This window comes from Argentina silus (genome assembly GCF_951799395.1).
Source record: "Argentina silus genome assembly, chromosome: 10".
NCBI classification, from domain to species: Eukaryota; Metazoa; Chordata; class Actinopteri; order Argentiniformes; family Argentinidae; genus Argentina; species Argentina silus.
The window spans coordinates 3465808-3475807 of NC_139664.1; the positions used below are offsets into that span (position 1 = coordinate 3465808).

General features: G+C 44.4%; 1 protein-coding gene across 10 annotated transcripts in view; it reads right to left on the reverse strand.

Moving 5' to 3' along the window:
• satb1b (SATB homeobox 1b) overlaps positions 1 to 10000 on the reverse strand; it is a 51675-nt gene that overhangs the window by 34653 nt on the left and 7022 nt on the right. For 9 of the 10 annotated variants that reach the window (XM_083678785.1, XM_083678791.1, XM_083678793.1 and 6 more), the window contains exons 2-4: positions 3715 to 3945; positions 1550 to 1726; positions 417 to 543 (exon numbers count right to left, since the gene is read on the reverse strand). In XM_083678785.1, coding sequence (XP_083534911.1) covers positions 417 to 543; positions 1550 to 1726; positions 3715 to 3928 — 518 coding nt within the window. In that variant the 5' untranslated portion in view covers positions 3929 to 3945. Of the gene's footprint in view, positions 1 to 416; positions 544 to 1549; positions 1727 to 3714; positions 3946 to 5392; positions 6377 to 10000 lie in introns of those variants that run through there. The other variant, XM_083678786.1, reaches the window with a different exon arrangement.

The following is a 10000-nucleotide window of genomic DNA, read 5'->3' on the forward strand; positions in this document are numbered from 1 at the left end:
TGAACAGCTCTCTAGGGGGCTGCAGTGGGTTGGTTGGTGCAGCTGGCACAGGCTTAAACACCAGTACCACTGTGTGTGTGTGTGTGTGTGTGTGTGTGTGTGTGCGTGCGTGTGCGTGCGTGTGTGCGAGCATGCGTGCGTGTGTATGTGTGTGCGTGTGTGCGTTCTCTGGTCTTTCAACAATGTGTGCGGGCTGGCCGGCTACCATGACCATGTGTGGTTTCTGGGGGCTGTGGTCGTCGTGTACAGTGTGTGTGGTCATACCGTAGGGTTGCTATGAGCAATTCCCATTGGCCAGAATAGGCGGTGTTGCGTATAGGTCTGTAGGTGGCACAAACTGGGCAAATGAACGATAATAGATGGCAGGGGTGGGTGGGCGGGCGGGCGGGCGGGCGGGGGGGCGGGCGGGGACTGACCTGTGCAGCTGGATTTTCAGCGTGACCACATGGTACACGTCCTGCAGCATGTCGGCCACGGTGGCGTCCGGTGCGTCCGTCACGAAGGACAGCGGGACCGGGTTCCACTTGCCCACCTGAATGAGACCTGTGGCGCACGCGCGCACACACACACACACACACACACACACACACACACACACAACATACTCAAATACAGCAGATAATGGCATGTATGCAATATGAATATATTGGGGTTGCATGTTATACGTGTTATTCTGGATTCACTACAACTCTGTTCTCGGCCGCATCAAAAAGGTGGCATAAACACAACACGTTCACTTATGATTCCTATGCTTCATTCCAGAAGAACATCCATGGAGAGAGAGGGTGATGTGAGGAAGGTGTATTTCGGGGGGTGAAGTGTGGCACCGTGTGATAGACAGCCCATATAATAAAGGCCAGGTTGAGAGGCACCTTTAAATAGGCTAGGATGTGTGTTAGGGAGCAATTAGCAGGCCATGGGTCCCACCTTCACTACCTCTACCCACTGAGACACGCTGGTGTTCTAACACACACAGAGGCTGAGAGGCTGAGAGGAGCTCCTGGGAGACGTCAGCATCTCCTGTCTGGGATCAATGTCAGGAGATGTTACTGAGCCTCTAGATCAGCTGGCGGAATACAGCAGAGGTCTGGGCAGCTAGGGAGTGTGTGTGTGGGAGTGTGTGAGTGTGTGTGTGGGAGTGTGTGAGTGTGTGTGTGTGTGTGGGGAGCTAGAGAGGAATTGTGTGTGTGTGTATGTATGCATGTAAAAGATGTGGGAAGAGCCAAATCATAGCAAGGCCAGTTCAATTGGCTTATTATGGAGCAAGGGTGTGTGTGCGTGCGTTTGTGCGTGAGAGTGAAAGACACAGAGAGACTGTGCATTTGTATCTGTGTGTGTGTGTGTGGGTGTGTGTGTGGGTGTGTGTGTTTGTATCTGTCTTTGTGTGTGTGTGGGTGTGTGTGTTTGTATCTGTCTTTGTGTGTGTGTGGGTGTGTGTGTGTGTGTGTGTGTGTGTGGGTGTGTGTGTGGGTGTGGGTGTGCGTGTGCGTTTGTATCTGTCTTTGTGTGTGTGTGGGTGTGTGTGTGTGTGTGTGTGTGTGTGTCCTACCTTTAGCCTGTGCTGCCGAGCTGTGTGAGTAGCCAAGCGACAGTAGGGCCATCTCGATGAGCTGGTTGAACAGCATGTCTTTCCTGACGAGCACAAACTCGGCGTGCTCCTCCTTGCTGTCAAACTCGATGGGGCTCTCGTAATGCTCCACCACGCAGAACACAGGGAGCATGTTGCCTAGAGAGACGCAACACAGCGTGGGCTCATACATGACAAATGGTGACCTTCAATAGAGGGATTAATATTACATCTAGCACAGCTGATAGATACAGTCACTGTTCTATTCATTCATGAATGCCAACGCCCGCCGGATTATCAGTGACAGCATTATTAATGGAGGTATGTTTTGTTGAGTACAGTGTGACTTGTGGTTATCTTCATTGTTATATGTATTTCGTGGTGGTGGAAATGGTAGTAATATACTATAGTAGTGGAAGGTGATTATTGTCCTTTTTGATATTACTACACGAGTCGTCATGAGAGTATCTCACTTCATTTTCAATGATAGCATCGCCGTATTTTCACTGCAACAGTGACAAATCTAACATACAGCAGATGAATGGTTTCTAACTTAGCTTCCCATCGCGTTTTGGCTGGAAAGCGTATATTCATTGTCAAGGTGCTCAGATCACATTAGAGGCTGCTTCTGCTGCCAACCCCAAATCACCTTCCCATGATGCACTTCTCCAAATCCCAACACGACGCTGCGCCCTAAGGTTTCCTAGTCTGAGTAAACAGCACGCTGCCATTAGGTGAAATGAGGAAGCCTTGTCCAAAGACTATTGAGTGTTCAGGGCTGCACTATGCAAATATCACATCATGCCATTTGGCTAAAACTCCCTGCTCCCGAAATTAAGGTAACTTCAACATTTCTGGGTGCCTGAGAACTTTTTATTTGGAATATAAAAAGTCATATCGTTTCAAACATCAAACGGTGATATGTGGCACTTGTAATATATATAGGCCTCATTTCCTGAGTTTGAGCATCTGCAATGAATCATATTTCTGATATTTCCCCCAGCTCCTGAAGATGCAAACATCCCTGGCAAACAATCAATAAATAGGGTAAATCGCCAGCAGATGCCAGGGAATGTGCTGAAACGCAGCTTTTCTCCCCTCGATTTTAATAGATAAAGATCTAACAATAAAGACTGCTGTGTAGGTTCATTTGGGGGATCAATATGGGCTTTGTTTTCAGGGAGCCGAGAGAAGCCCATGGTAAATATTATTCAGCTGCAGACAATGCCCACTGTGGCCGAGCGAAACTTCAGCAACAGACGCCTCCGAACTTCACCATTACCTCTCGGAACAGCACAGAAAAGGCACTGATATGCTCAGAAACGAAAGATTTCAGTGGCGTCGGGAGTAGGGAGCGTCGCAGGGGCCAAAAAGGATGATGATGGAGGAGATCAAATTAAACTTTCTCAGCTGGTGTGCGACACATGATTAAAGCGGCAACGAAGGGCAACGGCCCATTGGAGGACACTCAGAGCTGCATTCCAAGAGTTCCTAAGTCCCTATCAAACGATTTCAGACAAACAGATGAGATTTAATGGCCAAAGCCTATTAAACCTCTGCACAAATACCTGCAGGTCTGAAACTCATTTTTTGAGCCCCAAATAAAGTCATAAAAAACACTTGTATGGGATTGTACGGCCCATTACATTATTCATAAGATGACACCAGCTATATTAAAAAGCTATGTCATCATCTCAAAGTAAAGGCCCCTTTAAACGGCAATGGCTCTTAAAGGACTCCAAATTAGTTTGACAAACAACAGGAGGAATGGAACAGTGATGCATCACTCTGCAGTACAACACGGTCATAACAATAATACAACCTCTGAATAAACTATTGTCTTGGTAAGTAAGTGTGGTGGGTGCACCAGGATGACTAAGGGACGTGATAATCAGTTTAGAATGTGCTGGGGGTTGGAAATAGAACCATGACAACATGACACTTGTAAACACACAGATAACTACCTAGTCATACTGTACATTATTTTGCCCTTCTCCTGTCTTAACACACACACACACACGCACGCGCACACACACACACACACACACACACTCTCCTCTTTTGGTGTCTTCAGGAGATGGCTGAGGGCTAGTAGGATGCACTGTACACACACACACACACACACACACACACACACAGTCACTCACCCCTCTTGTGGCAGGTCTTGAGGAGGTGTCCCGAGGGTTTGTAGGGGACCCCGGCCAGCTTGGCCCCGGTGCTGCCCAGCCGGGCCCTGCCCAGGGGGCTACCGTTCTGCTCCAACCGGGCTAGCTTGGCTGGGGGGGCCTTGGTGTCCCCCATGCTGTTGACCAGGTCACAGTTCTCCTTCCCCAGGCACGCCTCGCTGAGATGGTCCATCATTCTCAGCACACTATCACCTGGGGAGAGACGGGGACGGGGACGGGCAGAGTCTGGGTGTTAGGGCCTACGTGGACAGGCTGTACAAGGTCTGTGTAAACATGCCATATTAACCAATAGTATGAGCCATGCTTGTAAAAGTACTGACTTTTTGTCATGTTTTTTTTTTACATTGAAAAACAAGGCAGACATATTAACCTGGAGACATCGACATCCATCCGTCCAAGGACAAATGCACTTAAACATACAAGTTACAACGACAACTGTCAATTCTGTTCTTTTACGACTTGGCACATGCAATGTTTTGTGCCATCGTTATGTTCCCATTTTTCAGAGCATGTATTATGCATGTCTGTCCCACTACAGATTCCCATGCGGAGGGCAAACAAGCCCATTTTTGTGCAAACACATTAATTTGCTGAGGGATTCCACTCAGATGATTACTGCAGTTCACAGCACAGGCCCCTGCCACGGTGAGCGTTGAGAGGAGAAGCTAACATATTCATTCTGAGTCACCATCAGTCACTTCAAATTCACCAGACATCTTGGAGGAGAAAAAGACATCAAAATGAGACACACACACACACACACACACACACACACACACACACACAGGAACTGAAGAGTTTCATATGTTATGACATACCCGGTAAGTTAGCAAAGGTGTGTGCGTGTGTTTGAGGGTTCAATGTAGTTTGGTCTATGTGAGAATGTGGGGGGGGGGGAAAAGTGAAACGAAACTGATTAAAAACTCTGGAATGCTGCAGACTCTTTAAGGCCCTGTCGATAATGAAAGTGGCATCAGAAAGAGAAGAAAAGACATGAACAAGAAGTCTCACAGGCTGGTTACCCATGGGTACTGCAGACAGATACACAGCCACTGGCACTGCAGGAAGCTGACAATCAACACCTTGACAGGCTCTGCAGGACTCCATAACAGGGTTAAACACCCATCTCACACCATTTGCTTCCGTCATCGTTGTAACATTTACTGATCTGTAGTTTTAGTATTCCTTTGTATGCAATATGTTATTTTAATTTAAAAATAAAAATAAATTAAAAAAAAGGTTCAACTCTGGTGCCTCATCATCACTGAATGTGCATCTCAATTTGATCACTGTGCAAGGGAAACTAATTAGTAATGTTTTCACCCCAAAGTGAAAAGAACAAAATCGTCTACCCCCCCCCCACCCCCCACCTTTCCACCGGCACACAAACGATCATGAACTCTCTCATTCATAGTATGCAATGAGGCAACTCATTTTCTAAATAGGGGGCAAAAGAATCCAGACCCGGATATGCTGTTGATCCAGGTCAGGATTTTTGAATGACCTTATAAAAAAACAAGGAAGAGGGCAATATACATACACACACACACACACACACACACACACACACACAGACACACAGACACACAGACACACACAGACAATTTTAGAAAAGTAAGTTAAATTATGTCAAACCAACCTGAAACTCAGCACTTCAAAACTCGAAAGCATACAATGCAGTCTTGGTAAAAGGCGCCTTCAAGTTTTGACAAGGACAAGAAAACTTCAATGTTTGATGCTTTCCAGGTTTTAATGACATACAATCTTCTGAAAAAAAAATCTTCTTTTGCGGGACGAAAGGATGATATACAAAACAGCAACCCGAATCTATTCAAGAGAGGACATCGAGAAAGGCTGTGATACGATAACATTGGTAAGCAATTAAGTCCGAGATTAGCCTACCTAATTCATAGCCCAAATACATCGAATTATTCACTCACTGGAAAAATAGTCATTCGTCCGTTTACTTGAAGTAGCCAAGAAAAATATCATCTGATACAAATAAACGGAATAACTGTCTCGAGCATAGTCCACCTGGTTACAAGTGCAACGAGTTGTGTTTAGTTCACTACTCACCCACCGCGATTATCGGGCTGTCTAGTGAATAGCACATCGGACATAGTAGTAAGCGATGCTGAAACTGTTATTTCTATCAGTCGTGAACAATCCTGATGCGTGTATGTATACAAAAATACCAGGCGATGAATAAATTCAGCTGCTCTGCTGTCCAATAGGAAAAAAATATCGAAAATGATCTGCTATCTCATGTAGAGACGATGTAGCGACGATATGCGGACCCAAACAGGTTAAAAAGTGCGATTTACTTTCCAATGTCGAAAACAGATAAGGCTTGCTATAGATGCGTAATAGCTGCATGCGATAGAAGGTGTTCTGTTCGTTTGATTAGCGTCCGGACGGAGCTCTTCTTTCTTTCTGTTTCCCCCTCTGTGTCCCCATTAAATTATTAGTTGTATTGACTCATCACTCCCCTCGCTGGTGCTGGCACTGCCTATGCTTTCCCTTTCTCCTCCTCATTTCAAAAGAAAATACACAAAACAAGCCGATTTAAACCGCATGTCGCGTCGTTCAAGGCAGCCGCCCGCGACAGCCGATGTCCTGGCGGAGAGGAGAGCCGAAAATAAAGTAAAAAGTGGAGAGAAAACAGCGAGGATGGTGCGATTTCCGGCTGTGCGCGCAGGAATTTTTAATCAGCTTGATTAGAGTGAGGCGGTTCTGCATTTATTACTGAATAACACACACACGCACATAGAGGCGCACATCCAGACAATCGAGGGGCTATGCGAATGGACAAATAGCCTATATGCCGGATCATATGGGAATTATCAAAATAGGCCGATATGATCCGGGTGTTGTTGATAAGATATCTGAGGGAACACAATAGAATAACTCCCATGCCATTTTGGCTGTATTGATGTTCGTCAGTACACTGAGTACCGGTATGTTCTCGACCGTATTCTTCTTGTCTAAACAAAACAATAGAGAGGTAGGCTATTATGCACATGCACCGAATGGACATGTTTGTTATTACAATGTTATTATATTTTTCCTGAACTTTTACCCCAAAATAGACTAAATGTCGTATAATATTATAAATAGTGCCAAGAAATAATCTCTGTGTATACTATCAACACTAGCCCAAAACGGTATTTGTCTATCACCTAAAGGTGTCTCACAGGTTGAATAGACCAGTGAGGCTAGGAACTACTACAGCAAACGTCACAGAATGGATGGTGAGTGAGAGGGGTCGTGTGCCTTTTTGAGAAGCCTTATGATGGCGCACTGTGGTCATTGGCTCCGAGCAGTCCAGGCGCACACAGGTGACAACGCAACGGCGCTGTCCTCTACTGCTGCAGGTCGCGTTATGCACCTGGAGGAGGGGGGGGGCAGGGGGGCGGGGGGGGGGGGGGGGGGGGGGGGGGGGCTGGGGAGACAAACGTCCCAAGACCATAGTTTGAGCCGACACTCTCCAAAGAGATCATATGCCGCGTAAGAGACATCGACATTAATAACGCCAAATGCTTTGTTTTTGTACCAACACTTCCTCTTTAAACAATGTTTTGACATTATTATTAGGCTGCTTAAAAGGGGAGTGTGCATAGGGAGGTTATAAAACACAGCCTACAGTATGCTGGCATAAACAAAGATCGAGGTGACAGAATCAACTGCCACATAGAATCAAACTGTAGCAGCCATTACAACAATGCTGATGAATTTGCAAATACCCCCAAAAGGCAGAGAATGATGTCAAGTGAACCGAGCATACCGTACATGTCAACATGAAAACAAGCCAGTCCAGATCCTGAAATAGAGAAACAGGAAACCAACAAAAAGAGGAAGCATGAATACCTTTCAGACCAAAAAATACAACCTTACATAACTTAATAGTCTACTGTCGGCTTCGTCCTACCTCAGTGGTCAGACCAGGAGGAAACAAAAAACCTACAGATTTAATCATGAACCACGCAAGGCTCCGTAAAGCTCCTAGAAATGTGAGGCCAAATTATAAATCTCATCCCACACAAATGAAGCTGTTGTTTTGTCAATAACACATCCAAACCTCAGAGGCGAGCATTCTAAGATTAGCTCAATATTAACCACTCTCAGGTGATAGAAGCGAGGCACATGAAGGAAACATTTGTGAGCGGAAAATATTTGGGGTAGAAGGCCAGCCCTTAAAAAAAAAAAAAAGGTTCCAGACAGATCTTACTAAAATGGGTGAGAGATTCTAAGCTCTGGGCAAGTCTTTGGTTAGGCCTGGCTACACTATATGGTAACTATCAACCACAAAGTTGTTCAAGTTGTCTAAGGACGTGTGATTCTACAGTATTCCCTGGCCCCCTGGCTCCCAGTAGATCAAAAGTCTTATGAAATAAGACTAATAATTATGAAATACATTGCTGGAAAGAGAGGGCACATAATAAGCCAGTAGCACCGGATCTCTAGTTGAAGTGCAAGAGCTCAAGATGGAAATAAACAAAGTTGTTTGTGTCAGAGGTGTCTGCTACAGAGGTTCAAGTTGACGAAGAATGGCCCTTTTAGTGTTAATAGAGACACCTAGCACAATGCAAGTCTCTTACAAAGCACTGACGCTGTTCCACGCCTGTGGTCTCTCACAGGAAATCAAGGGACAGCTGAAACAGCTTTAGTACAGACTGTCAACATCAGGTTGAAATCACGGTCATAGATTTTGTACAGAATATGCAAAGTATCTGACACTGTAATACTGATATCTGTGTTACTACTACTGTGTACAGTACAGTACATAGTGCATGTTGATAAAGAGACTTAAAGTGACCATATATAATTCTGGAGCTTGAATAGCAGTCTTATTACTATTGTGGCTATATGTACCTATATGTACATGGCTATATGTATATATATGTTTGACAGTTGTATATATTATGGCTATATGTACAAGTGTCAAACCTTGACATATCTGCCATATCAGTTGCTCATGCAACTGTTGCATCACCTGCACCTATAGGTTAATCTGTTTTTAAACCTATGATAAAAACAATTCACAGTGGTCGATACATAACCATTTCCATACCAAGCATGTCGGCATGCCTTCGTAAATAAACACACAATGCTTACTGTACTGTAGAATCGGTTTGGGTGTTTGTTTTCCTCTCCGACGGCGTAGTAAGGAAAAATAAAAGAACACACAATCCGAGCTGTAGCCGGCAAATACTCATTTTCTTTCTATCTGGCATGACACAAGCAGCCGCAGTCATTTCCACTGTGATTGTCGGAGACCATCAGAGAGCATTGATAACCCTGCCAGGCTTGGGCACTGCCAACAGGTGCTGTCACTGCCAACCACGTTGGCACAAACATGGCTGTGAAAACCCTCTGACATCCAGAAGGGCACAGATTTGCACTGACTGCACTACTGAATCAACAGTACTGATTATCAATTAACATATACGTTTTTGTATCACAGAGAATTAAATCATTTTCGTGAATTGAAAACCTTTATCAATACTAGCTATGTGTGCACTGATTATAGTAATGTGATTATTACAGATTTACCAGGGTAATGAGCTAAATGTTTTTTAAAAGACAAATAACACGACGGTTAAGTTGACGTTATCCTAATGAATAACAGTGGTGTAACATGGAATATGTTGTCATGTCAACTACAGTATGGTGTCTCCAAAAATAGTATCTGTTAGCTGTCCTGTGATGTGTGTCTTTTAAAGATTAGGTTAACACTGTATATGAGACCTTGAACCAACACAACTAGCACCAAATATTTATGGTAAATGTAAACAAAAGAAGCAACTCAGTAGAGATGCAAGAAACCTTTATAATGAAGATCATAAGTCTGAATTGGCATTAAAAAATGACTACAATGATGATTTTATAATTGCAGATTAATTTCACCTTTAACATATTTTGCATCGGCACAATATAGCTTTACACATGCTGCACTCCTACACAGTGTACTGTATCACAACCCCTATACAACACATCCTTTGACCTTAACCATTCAGCACCACCACTTAAGAAATAGGCCTAACACAGAGTCTGCTATAAGATCAAATTAATAAGGTTCTTAAAGGAGCCAAATACACCAGTGTCAGCTTAGCATAATGCCTTCATTCATTGTCCCCGGCAACGCTAGAATCATCACTTACTGCACGTAGGTGTCTTGATGTCTTCATGCTCGCCACTTGTGATGCTTTAATGGGCATTAATACGATTATTTGGATTACTAATACAA